The 13,524-nt window shown below is 43.5% G+C and overlaps 1 protein-coding gene across 1 annotated transcript; it reads left to right on the top strand.

Annotated features, from left to right (window-relative positions):
• Positions 1-10,157: 10,157 nt before the first annotated feature.
• LOC147447478 (putative protein phosphatase 2C 9) lies at positions 10,158-13,166 on the top strand. Its single transcript, XM_086523263.1, has 5 exons — positions 10,158-10,442; positions 11,151-11,402; positions 11,518-11,794; positions 12,194-12,348; positions 12,459-13,166. Exons 1-5 carry the CDS (start codon positions 10,365-10,367, stop codon positions 12,594-12,596), a joined length of 900 nt encoding a protein of 299 aa, XP_086379389.1. The 5' UTR covers positions 10,158-10,364; the 3' UTR covers positions 12,597-13,166.
• Positions 13,167-13,524: the final 358 nt, after the last annotated feature.

The raw sequence follows: 13,524 nt of genomic DNA on the forward strand, positions 1-13,524 counted from the left end.
TCTAGCACAGCCAGGGGTGAAGTTACTGGGCCATAGGGTGTCAAAAAATGGCATTGAGGCTGATCTAGACAAGGTTAAGTCTATTATTCTTCTTCCATCACCTAAGAGTACAAAGCAATTGGCAACCTTTATACACAAAGTGAAGTATATGGCTCGATTTATTCCATTGTCTTCACAACTCCTTTATCCATTACAGCAAGTGGCAAAGCATGATCCATTGCAATGGGATGAAAAGTGTGAAGAAGTGTTTCAAGGGGTGAAAGAGGTGTTAGGGGGGTTGTCAGCCATGCTCCTGATTGGGAGCAAGTGTTTTATGTATATCCATCAGTAGAGGATGATGCCATTGGAGCCATGATGTTGCAAAATTGCAAGCCGAGTGAAATGGGTAGCAGAGAGAAAATTCTCGGAAGTAGAGCTAGTGATGGCCAGTGTAATATTTGCTTGTCGACGATTTTGTCATTACTTGCTACCACGACCTTTTGTTTTCTTAACAAGTTACGCCTTTTTGCCACAGTTAATTAATGGCACTAACATGTCAAATGTGGTCAAGAAATGGGTAATTGAGCTACAAGAGTTTGAGTTCTCTTTTTTAGTGGAAGACAGTACAAGAGCTACCCTTGCTAATTTGTTGACTTACAAGGATAATCCCCTTCTTGTTAAGGAAGAGGTGGTGAGAAGGGTAGTTAAAGAAGTGCCACATATCAGCAATGCACATGTGTTGTTATTTGATGGCTCATACAGAAAGAGCCATCATGCGGCTTCAGGGGGTATAGCATTTTATGATCCAGAGGGGAAGCTAGAATGCAAGAGAGGGTTCAAATTGGATGCACATAGTAACAATGAGGCTGAATATGCTACGTTGGAAGCCAGATTACACATTTGTTTGAAGCATGGGATTAGAAGGTTGAGCATAAAAGATGATGCCTTGTTAGTTGTGAAACAAGTGCTGGGTGTGTGGAAGATCAAGAACACCTCATTGAAGGAAATATGTTTCAGAATTAAAGGCTTGTTAAAAAAGTTCGAAGCATGGAGCATCAGACACATTGAACGTGCTCTAAATGGAGAGGCAGATGAAGCAGCTCAAAGCATGATTGGGGAGCTATTTGTGTTGAGGACCAATTTACCTCTTTATCATGGCTGGGAAAGTTTGGCTAAACAAGAGGAGTTTTTGCTAACAGGAATCGTTCCGAAGGACATTCACAAGTCTAAGAAGTATGGTTTTGTGCGTAGAGCATCCAAGTACAAATTGATTGGTGATGTCTTGTACATGAAAGGGGATGATCTCGTGTTGAGACGTGTACCTTGGTGGGAGGAGATTTATAGAGTGTTGGAAGAGAATCATGAAGGCGCATGTGGCGGAAATTTTGCTCTAAAGATCATCTTGCATAAGATCTTGCAAGAGGGGTATATATGGCCTAGTTTGCACAAGGATGTTCACCATTGGTGTAGGTCTTGCAATAGGTGTCAAGCATTTGGCAAGAGAGTGTTGAAGCCAGAGCTACGAAAAACCATTATGGAGTTTGATGTGTTTGAAAAGTGGGGGATTGATGCAATATGCCCGTTACCTATCACAAGCAGGGGCAAAAGCTATATTTTTGACTGCAGTGGACTATCTCTCTAGATGGGCAGCGGCTATAGCAGTAAAACAAATCACTACAAAGGATGTGGAAAAATTTGTGTACGATGAAATATGTTGCAAGTTTGGGGTGCCACTAGAGCTACTTTCGGATAAGGGGCAAGGGTTTAGAGCTTTTATGCGTGAAGATGAAGATTAGGCACCAGCATACCACTCCTTATTATCCACAATGTAATGGCTTAAATGAAAGATTCAATGGTGAGTTGGTACAAATTCTTTCGAAAGTGACAGAGCACAAAGGAAAGAATTGGGATTTGGAATTGCATAGTGCATTATGGGCTTACCAAACTTCGGTAAAGACAGGTACAAGGTTTACTCCATTTCATTTGGCATATGGAAAGGAAGCACTAGTGCCTATGGAAGTAGAGTTGCCTGCGGTCAAGATGTTAGAAAAGTTGCTTGGGCAGTCCAGTGATGCATTCAAAGAGAGGCTCTTACAATTTCTAGGGGTTCAACTGGAAAGGATGAGCGCATTCGATATTATGAGCAGATGCAAGATAAGGCTTTAGCAAAGATAAATGAAAAGGTCAAAAGTAAGGGTATCAAGAAACATGACTTGGTTTTGCGCTACAACAGTAAGCTAGACAAGACATTCCAAAAGAAGTTTCAAATTAAGTGGGAAGGACCTTTCAAGGTAGTGGAGTGTTTTTCGAATGGTACATATGAGCTGGCTAACCTAGATGGGATTCTATATAAGTCAAGGGTAAATGGATTACGTCTTAAATTATATCATGCTAGATTAATGATGGTGGAGCAGGATGAGCTGTCTGCAGAACAAGTAATGCATGTGAGGGATGAGGAGACCTGTGATGCGGCGAGTCTCGTATCTCTTTTTGCTGCTGCTGATCATGAATGATCTAGCAGGCTAGGGGATGGGCAAATTATGTTAGGAGTTTTTTTTTGGAAGAAGTGATTGCACATATGAACATACACATGCATGGTGCATTGAATAAAGGATTGCCCATTTTCCAGATCCAGGTGGTTACATGGGGCCCACATGTGTACAGGTAGGACAACATGTACATAGTACATCGATTTTCATTATCACCAGTACCAGTGTGTTTTATATACAATAATGAGGATTTGGTGGAGCGTAAAACCTCTCAAGGAAGCTATCAGCGGGCCGACTACATGAGGTAAGCAGGTGCGTCAGAAGGCATCTAATGGCGTCAGGAGGACGAATGGAATCAAGACTTGCACGTGGGTGAGTGGAGACACAACGTGAGTGTTTTCTTGTGATGAATTATTCAAAAAGTTCATCATGAGAATTGTATTTGGGGGCCACTTCACATGATTGCGGGATGCATTATTGAAAAAAGTTGAGTGCCAGGTGTGCGGATGGATGTAAAAAGGTAACAAAAAAATGCACTGCGTGGCCATTTTTTGGCCTGTTCGGGGTCTGTTTGAGGTCAATCAAAAGGCTAAAGGTGCCCAAAGGATAAAGTGAAGTGTGGACACTAGAAAACCTGAGAAAATACCAGAAATAACATAGAGAGAAGAGGAGGAACAGCCGCAACTGAGTTTTTGCTGTTTTTGGAGCCTGTTTTGGCCATAAACTACTCATCCAAGGTCGGATTTGAGCACTTTGATATTGTAGACTGGGATTTTGGGCCGTTTCGGACGCAATGGTGCTGTCCGTTTTGCCAAATTACTCATTGTTTTTCTGTTGTTTTGGCTGTGTAAGTTTCTCCTGTGAAGCCTCTATTCAAATTTGTAATTGTATCTGGCATTTTTCATCCATATTGTGTGAGCTATTTGCCCCATTGGTGTTGGCCCAAGCTCAATTGTATCTACACATCATAAATCTTCCTCTTTTGAGCTGGTTTTTTGGGGGTGTGTGTGTGTGTCTCTGTGTTGAGTGGGCAAATGGACAGTCTCTCTCCTCTCACTCCATCGGTGTGTTCCCTGTCTCGGCGAGGTGGGTTGTGTAAGTCGAGTGGTGCCCCATAGTGTGTGTGTGTGTGTGTGTGTGTGTATCATCCCAAGAGTGTGTATCGAGTGATTATAGAGGTGTGTGCATTTCCATCCCGCTCACAATGGTATTGCCTTGTGTTTGAAAAGTTACATAGAGACATTGCCTTGTGGTATTACCTTGTGTTAGAAAAGTTGCATAGAGGTATTGCCAGGGTCTAATAATTGACAGACTGTCAAGAGATTTTTTGCTACTTGAGTGGAACTTTACATCTTGGCTTGTTTTATCCCAAGGGGGGATCATTGTCACCAAATTTACATGCTTATTTGAACTTAGATTGGGCTGGTTGTTTTGACACACGAGTATTCAAAAGTGGTTTTTGTTTCATGCTTGGCAGCTCATGCATATCATGGTTGAGCAAGAAGAAACCTATTGTGGCCACATCCAGCTGTGAGTCTGAGTACATGGAAGTTTCACAAACTAGAACTGAGTGTGTATGGCTCAGATTCCTTTGGCTGATTTGGGTGTTGGACAAAACACTACAAACACTATCTACACTCACAGTCAAAGCACATTGGCAAGGAATCTAGTTTTTCATGCTCGCACAAAGCACATTGAGTTGCATTACCACTATGTAAGGGAGAGGCTCTCAGTAGGAGAGATCAGCTTGGCTTATGTGCCAGCACAGGACAACCTTGCAGATCTTTTCACAAAGGCATTGTCTTGTGAGAAGTTCGAAGCTTTTCGCAAAGCTTTGGGCCTACTCCTCTTTGTGGATTGATCATGTCCTCAGAGAGCATGGCACTTCCCTATACTCTATGTGCCAGCTCTCGTTCATCGCACCATTGGGCATATGACTAACTTCAAATGCTCAAACAAAGTGTCATGTGACTGCCAACTCGGCATCAAAAGCAAAAATGTGCGACCATATATATAGCCTATGGCAATGATACCGAAAGAGGGGAACTCCAGCAACCTCTATCACTGAAAGTGTCTCAACATTCGAGAACACCCCAACTCAGGAAAACCTCGCGCAAACGACCCTTCAAAGGCTAAGCAGACTCAAGATTAGTCGTAGTCTCAGAAAGGGCTCTTCCTGTCCAAGTCTCAGAAACGGCCGAGTAACTGCCAAAAAATCAAGCCAAATGGGCTCCATAGACAGTAATCGCAATTCAACAAACACGAATAATCGTGCACAAACAGGCGTTAAGAACTGCTACATGCAGTAAACAAAGTCCCTACGGGGATACAGTCTCAAAAGAGCTCACAACAGTATGCATATACTGTCAAAAACGCATAAATTTGATATGCAAACTCCCACTAAAATTGAGTAGTACAACAACCTATACCTATAAACCTGTGAAACCTATAGAAAACTCCACTTGTAATGTCAATGCAGAACACTACGCCTCGATCGAAAAACGATCTACGATCGAATGTCCAATGTTAACTCCACATGTAATGCCGATGCCGAATCTACGCCTACGAGCAGTGTGCTTAGGAAACCACATCTCTTGAGAAACCGCTAGCATATAGAGTAGCTGCTCCCTGTGTCCCACTAATCGAGAAATATTTTGTCTCGCGGTGGAAATCGTGGACTCAAGCAATATCCATAAATGTATGCATCAACAATCCACAAAAACATACATCCAATCTTTGTCTGTAACTAAGGGTGATGTCGATGCTGGAAAAAAAACGATGTCAAAGCTGGAGAGAATGGTGTTGATGTCAAAAACCAAATGCGCGCACACACACAGTGCTTGTCGATGTCGAAGCCGGAGAAGCCAGAGTCGATGTCGAAAAAGTCGGAGATGATGTCGGAGAAGCCAGAGATATCAAAGAAAAAGTTGAAGATGTCGGAGAAGCCGGAGATGCACACACTCTATGTGTGTTGATGACACTCTCTCTCTCTCTCTCTACTATAGCGCTTCTAGGAGGGAGCCGAAGAGAGAAAAAAACTAATGCTATGCTTATTAGCTCAGTTACATTTGTCTCTATTGCCAATGATGCCTGCTTTTGTAGCGCTATTCAGCAAAATGCTGCCAGCGTTAAAAGAAATTTCCAACGTTGTTACTATATGCGTTTGATTTGTAGCACTGAGTTGCTTCAGAACCATTAGAACTCCTCCTCTACAGAGAGTCAAAACTTTCACAAACTCAGCCCGCTGTGAGTCAACATAATTTCTCTATTGGCTAAAGCTTTTGAGCCTTAGCTCAAAAAGGAGCTTGTGCATGCATCGTCATCAGAGCCGGGAGGAATCGCCGTGGCTCTGATACCACTTGTAAGGCAAGCGGGAGTGTGCTCGAGTGTGAGTGCAGAAGTGGGAACACTATTGTGTGGGTGCCAACGTAATTTTTTTTTCCAGCATTACTATATGCCTTTGATTTGCAGCACTCAGTTGCTTCAGAACTGTTAGAACTGCTCCTCTGCAGAGTGTCAAAACTTTCACAAACTCAGCTCTCTATGAGTCAGTCGAGCACACATAATTTCTCTATTTGTTGCTAAGGCTTTTGAGCCTTAGCTCAAAACGGAGCTCGTGCACGCACCGTCATCGGAGCTGGGAGGAATCGCTGTGGCTCTGATACCACTTGCAACGCGAGCGAGAGAGTGCGCCAGTGCGAGTGCAGAAGCGAGAATGTTGTTGTGTGGGTGGAGCTCAGAGTGGATAGTCATCCACTGCCCCTTATTCTTTTATTTATGTAATGAATAAGGTAACGTAAGTAATGGGCAGCGCCTGGCCTGCATGTATCCCTTGAAAGGCATGTAGCCCACATTTAGATCCCTTTATGGGCATGTAACCCACATTTAGGATCCGCTACATTCGCATGTTTAGGCTGCTTTTCCTAGGGTCCGTTCCCCGTAGTCTTACCCTTGTTTTGACAAATATTTCTTAGGCTTATGAGGATGCATCACATTCATCTATAAAATGCACATAGTTTTTGTGCATTTATGTGGTAATAATCCCTAGAGCCTAAGTTTTTGTGCACTTATGGAACGTGTTTGTGCACCTTCACTACAGGAGGGATAACTTTTGACCCTTTTTCATTAAGATTTTTCTTCCAGGTGTGAAGCCATGGCCATCACCATTTAACTCCTCAATTCCCTTTTTTTCTCATGGTGCCAATGGAGAGGTCTTATCCCTTGGAGCTGTTCCAAGGACAATTTTCGTCTCCTTCCAATAGCACAACTATAATCTCATCTCGATATACGATGAAATATAAGTCATACATCATAAATTGATTAAGTTGTGATTTGGATGTTTATTTCAAAATGCGCACAGGAAGAGAGAGAGAGAGAGAGAGAGAGAGAGAGAGAGAGAGAGAGAATATTTTCATTGTAAAATTAGTATGTGAAACCCTTGGCATGTGTATGACTTGTATTGTGCTAAGATAGTTACATGATAATCAGTCAGGTAGCCAAACCAAACGTTTGGATAGATTCATCTGCCTCTTCTAAAGGCATGTGCTTCTCTCTCTCCTTGCTTTGCATCCTCATATCGCGCAAGTCACTTCTCTTGGCATTTGATTGTGAATCATATAGTATCGGTTGATCTTTTTTGCTAGCTACTTGTTCATTCTCTTTTCCATGAGTGGGTGCACCATGACAACTCTAGTAAGAGCTTATCATCCATTGTCTGCCATAGGGTGTCATTACTATAGCCATGGTCCACATTAGTGACTTTGAAACCAGCCAACCCTCGACCATGCTGCCCTTTATATGTGCCCTTTTCCCTTTAGCGTTCTTCATAAGTCTCAAACCCTACGTGCCACTCTCCAATGTACACTAGTGACTTTGAAACCACCCAACCCACGATCATGCTTCCCTTTGGATGTGCCCTTTGCCCTTTAGCATCTTCATAAAGCGTTCTGGGAAGAACATCCATCTAGAATGCATGCTCCGTGTTATTTCCACCTCATTGACTATGTGCAGTGGGAGATGTATTTGAATGGTAAGTGTGTGCATCCTCAACAATTTGCGTTAGAATATGTGTCTGAATCGGTGACTGTGTGCATTAGGTGATTTATTTCTATGGTAAGTATGGTGGTGGAGAAGTGTGTTGAGCAAGTAAACCACTTCTAGTATGTTCTACTTTGTGGCGGGTATGGAGGCCGTGTCGATCTCCTTTTGAAAAATACAATGAACCAACATTGCCAGCTTGTAAATGTGGTGTGAACACTTACGGAGAAAGAGTGACTTTTAATGGCGGATGATTTTTTTGTCCTTTGTGAACTCCATCGTCAGTGTTTGCATCGGTCGTCTAATCTCTCTCACCTTGTGTTCTTGGGCCATAGTCAAAACCCATGGGGCCCAAGGCAGTTTCATGGGCGAGTCTGAGCATCATCTTGCCAACATCTCTCAAGTCCACTTTAGCACCAAGGGTATCCTTCTTTCAAACACCCACCAAAACTACAAGGGCCCAATCAATCTACAAATTGACAGAGCCTATTAGACAATGTAAATTTCCTTAATTTTCAAGGTATGTTGACTTTGAAAAGGGGGATGCCACTCTACATATTTTCCTCCTTGGGAAAGAAGTCGGAAAACTGATATGGTGGAGGGAGGGTGGTTGAACCAAAAAATGTATGCTGAAAGACTTTGAAAAGGGCCTTGGGAAAGAAGTCATAAAACTGATAAGGTGGAGGGAGGGTAGTTGAACCAAAAAATGTACACTGAAAATTTGTAGTGAGCCCACATGCTCCAATTTCAAAGTTTTTATAGACTCTTATTAGTGGCTCTATTAAGGTTCCAGTTTTCCTTTAGAGGCCATTCTGTTGCTGGAGGGCCCTGTTTTTTTTGCATGCACTTCTATGGAGTGTATGGGGGAGCGCTCAAAGACCACTGTCATGCCAAGTGCATGGAGGGGCTTGAGTCCCTCCAAACACTCAACGTCATTGTCCCTTGCACTAGTTACAACACTTGGAGGGGTTGCAAAACATGATTTGAAAGTGTTGCAAATGTCCAAAAAATTATGGAGCATAATGATGCAAAGTTGTTCTTAGAGGTCACAAATGTAGCCATAAATGGAAAAGACCATACTCGACTTGCCTCGTTTATAAATAACACGGGGTCCAACTCAAGGGATCGACGGCGGGGAACGTGATCGGCAGGGCGGGATGGCTTGAGGCCGTCGGATCCACGTAGCAAGGGGGGGGCAGGGTTTTATAGCACTGGACTCGCATGCATCACAAGCAAACGCGACAAGCGGGATGGATAGGGAGCGCGGGTGGGCAGCAAGAGGTCGCAAGGTCGAAACCAAGGCGGGGAGGCTGGGGACGTAGCTTTTTTGCCATGCAAAGATTGAGATCGACGATGGATTGAACATCCACCGTAGATCCCTCGAGAAGGGCCCGTGTCACTTATGGACGAGGCTCGACTTGCTACAAGGAATAGTTGCATCAACTCTTCTATGTCATGGTCACTAGTGAGCACTATGTGAGCTGGACATTTTCTTCGGACGGAAGTGACAATAGTGAGCAACCAAACCTTGTGTGGAAATGGGCGGCCTTTCCCCCACATAGGAAACGGGAAGCCTTTCCCCTCGGAACAAAAGGGTGTCCCGATGCTTTTTAGCGCGAAGCACGGAGGGGCGACAATCCTCTGTGCCACCTGCATCACGTTAGATAAGATAACCACATGACCTAATGTGATTGGTTGATGGCTACGTCACGGTTTCTTGCGCTAGAAAAGCAGTCGCCCAGGTGTGTGGCTTCTGAAAGTTTGACCTTAGGGTGTGGTCAAGCAAGGCAAGATTACCAATAATCGAGATGCCTACTAAAAGGTCTATTTCAAAGATTACATGGTAGCTACTAAGCCTTTAACATGGTCATGCGTAATTTAGTAGCATCAAATTGTTGCCTATTGGAGGTTAAAGCGGAGAAGTAGCAGGTTGAACTCGCGCCAGTGGCCACGCAATAGGACAGTCTGTGTGTGTGTGTGTGTGTGAGAGAGAGAGAGAGAGAGAGAGAGAGAGAGTCACATTGGCACAATTTGGAGGCCATGGGTTGAAGCATCACATTCACGCTGCCAATCTGCAACGTAGCAACCCGCAATTATTTCATGAACCGACCCCATTTTACAACTATGGCGATTTTTCATAGTTACTAAACGGCACGCCTAGTGTGACCACGAAATGGCTCAGTTATCCTGAGCCTCGGGTGACCATTACCTTAACTGGAATGTATATTTTGACGTTCAAAATAGCGTCACCTTCTATTTCACTATAAAAGTAGGGAAAATTACCAATATACCCCTCTAATTTGTGGAAATTCCCAACATACCCCTCAAATTTCAAAAATTCCCAAAATACCTATTTTGAGGTTCAAAATAGCGTCACCTTCTATTTCCCAAAAATTCCCATTACCTTATCTGGAATGTATATTTTGACGTTCAAAATAGCGTCTAAAGGTCATCGTAGATGACCAAAGACCCGCGTTTTGACTTGGTAAATAAAGGACAATTTGACCTCAGACATAATAATCAGTAGCCACCTCACACGTGGCAGAAAAGGCACAGGCCACGTTTTCTTGACGTGGCGCTTTAAACCTTTGACCCGGTGCCTTGGAAGCTTGGACGGCACCTCCCCTGCAGCCCTTTCCCCTCCTTCAGGGTGTCTTCGTACGCCGGTCTCTATTAGACGCACGCATCCCATCATCTTCTCTACACGCAGAAACGTATCGTCTCCCTCTCGCTCACTCTCCCATAGCACTCTCTCTCTCTCTCTCTCTCTCTCTCTCTCATACAAACGCGCACAGACGCACGCGCCTCCTCCTTTCTGTTTTTTTTCACCCACTTCATCTCCACACCACGCCTGCTTACATGATTTCCAACAATGGCCACGCCCACAGCAGCGTCGAGCCCGCTCGATCCAAGGGAGGAGTACTGAAGAAACTCAAGGTTAGCTTTTGTTCCTTGTTGTTCTGTGATCTGCTTACCTAAACGCAGAGCGATTATATCATCACAAACACATTGTTGCCTCCATGACAGCACAGAAAATTTCAATCTGTCCTGGCGTTCTTCAAGTCGTTAGGGCATGCCATATCTAGGAATTGTGCCAGATGAAAATTAGCTTAACAATGTCGACATAGTAAGATACACAGATCCACGGCATTGAGATCGAATTGAATTGTGAAAAATTGTGCATCCATGCAGCGATCTATTGTATGATATTCCGCGTCGGAATGTCTGCTTTGCAACCTGAGATGCAGGGCGTGTCATTTGTAGCTCCTTGTGGCTTGAATTGATATGGGTGATAAACAGCATGTATGTAACTGCAATCGCATGTGTGTTTGAGATAAGGTTTGCAATTTTTAGTACATCACGAGAGAGGGAAAATGATGACAGGATCTAGGCAAACAAGATGGTTAAGACAGGGTAATGCTAAGCATTCTCTGAGTTTTTGGCAGCCTTTGCTTCACAAAATTTTGAGTCTAAACCGAGTTAAGATCTTCACGGTGATATCCACTTGTGCATGCTTGGGTCCGGTCCATCTGCGACAGATTCTCATTTTATAGCAACTAGTTGCATGCCAATGCATGCTTTTCTTTATCTATCGCTTGTAGAAGGTATCCGGCTTCCTCAATAGTCCTCTCCTTTTAAATGCAGATAGCTACAGGGTTGCAGTCTTCTTCACCAGCACATAGTGGGCGAGGACGGAGCAAGGGTAGCAGCCGCATTGCATATGGCTTCAGCCTTGCGAAAGGAAAAGCGAACCACCCCATGGAAGACTACCATTTTGCCGAGTTCCAGTGTATACACAATCAAGAAATTGGGCTGTTTGCTATCTTTGACGGGCATCTCGGGCATGACGTACCCAGCTATTTGCAGAGTAATCTCTTTGAGAACATAATTGGACAGGTACAGACACAAGCTCCGTTTTTTGTATATACATAGCTTTCACATGCTAAAGCAGAGTCTCTATATGAGAGCAAGCTGGACTCACATGGTAAACCACTTTGAAATGATTTTGCAGCCTGAGTTTTGGAAAAATCCAAGGGCAGCCACATTTAAAGCATATGGGACCACTGACAAAACAATTTTGCGGAAGGCTCCAGAACTAGGGTTTGGAGGATCAACGGCTGTTACTGCCATCCTCATGAAGGATGGAAGGCTACAAGTTGCCAATGTCGGTGATTCTAGAGCCGTCCTCTGTAAATCAGGGCACGCTGTTCAGCTATCTGTGGATCATGAGCCCAAGGACGAAAGAAAGATGATTGAGAGGAAGGGTGGATTTGTCACAATGCTACCTGGTATGAATATAGGGCAACCTTCCTTGTTGTCTTCATGCATGCACACGGTATTATCTAGTGTCTTCGTTATTGATTGGGCTCTGAAGCACCCGTACGCCTTTACAGTGAATGTGTATCACATACACAAGGCTCCTTATTTGCTTGCATGGAGGTATGCATGCTTGCATGGATGCATGCGTTGGTTGTATGCTTATGTGCTTGCATGGATGTATGTATGAATGTATGCATGCCTTCATCATTTATGTCTGTTAGAATCGACACGTGTATATGCAGTTGTCCATGTATCAACCATTTCATCTTGAATTTCATGCTTTTTGTTTGCAGATAATGGGTAGGAGTCCTTTCTGGTAGTTTAAGTCTTTGGCCTTCCCCTAAGATGATTACTGGCTTTTAATGTAGGTGATGTACCCAGAGTTGATGGGCAGCTTGCAGTAGCCCGTGCTTTCGGAGATAAAAATCTTAAGGCTCATCTTAGTTGTGAGCCCGACATAGTTGACGTTGTCCTTGACGCTTCGGATGAGAACCTCATATTAGCAAGCGATGGATTGTGGAAGGTAGGCTTCAAGATACGGTTCTTTTAAATTGAAATGTTTCTTTCTGAATGCAATAAACCTAGTTTTGTTGCCCACATTATTATTGACGCTTTCTTCAACTGTTTGTCCAGGTTATGGAAAATCAAGAGGCAGTTGATTTGATTAGAAAAGTGAAGGACCCGGAGTCGGCAGCGAAAATGCTGGTAGAGGCTGCTCTTTTAAGGAAGAGCAGAGATGACATATCATGTATAGTGGTTCGACTCCGTTGAAGTGTTAAAGCTTTCTTTGCTTGCTTCTTCCATGTATGGTTGTGTCAGAGTCCGCAATAATTGGAGTATCATGGGGAACAGTGGCATGTGCTGAGTTGCTTCATCACAGGTGTGTAAGCTCTCATGTAAAGACAAGGTATGGCATGGCCCGAAGCACAAGAAGGCTTGTGTGGCCGCCATATGTATAGATTGAGTTAGTTTGTGATGATCAGTTGCTAGGGTTCCTTGGGTACTGCGATGGTGCTTCTTGTGATTGAATTCGCTAAAATGGCAATGGGGATCTCACTCATTCGAACTAAGACAGGAAGCAATCACAACTCATTTGGAGTGGAAGATTGTCACAGGATCATATTATGCAGAAGCTTTTGTCATATAGTAGGTGTCCTTCCTTGCTTGTATCCATGGAAGGCAAGACACCTTTCTTTTGTGCACTACGGTAGTACGGATATTCTATAGGAAAGGACATGTAAATTTTGCTGTCAATTCAACCATGGGCAGCTGTGCCCACATGTGTTGCATTTTGATATTTGACATGATAAAGCCTTCAATAAGAACCATAGTGTTTGGTTATGGACAGCCATGAAACAACTATTGTGAAGTCTCTCTCTCTCTCTCTCTCTCTCTCTCTCTCTCTCTCTCTCTGTGGTAGTAGATTGTTATCCCACTTCCTGTTGGAGTATCGGGTCTTGAGTTGTTCCTTTAGCCTTTTCTCCTCTTTAGAATTTCATTGCACTATGTAGGTAGTGAATTTAGTTTTTCTAAAAACATCTTTAATGCGTAAGGGAAGGGTGAGTCTAGAAAAAGCCTCATGAAAGTGGAAAGGCAACATAAGGGAAGGGTGAGTCTACAAAATGAAAAGCCTCATGAAAGTGGAAACACAAGAAGTTTTAGAAAAATTCTCACAACAATTCCCACATTGTGTCTTACC

Source organism: Adiantum capillus-veneris, chromosome 11, assembly GCF_014529385.1.
Source record: "Adiantum capillus-veneris isolate H3 chromosome 11, ASM1452938v2, whole genome shotgun sequence".
NCBI lineage: Eukaryota > Viridiplantae > Streptophyta > Polypodiopsida > Polypodiales > Pteridaceae > Adiantum > Adiantum capillus-veneris.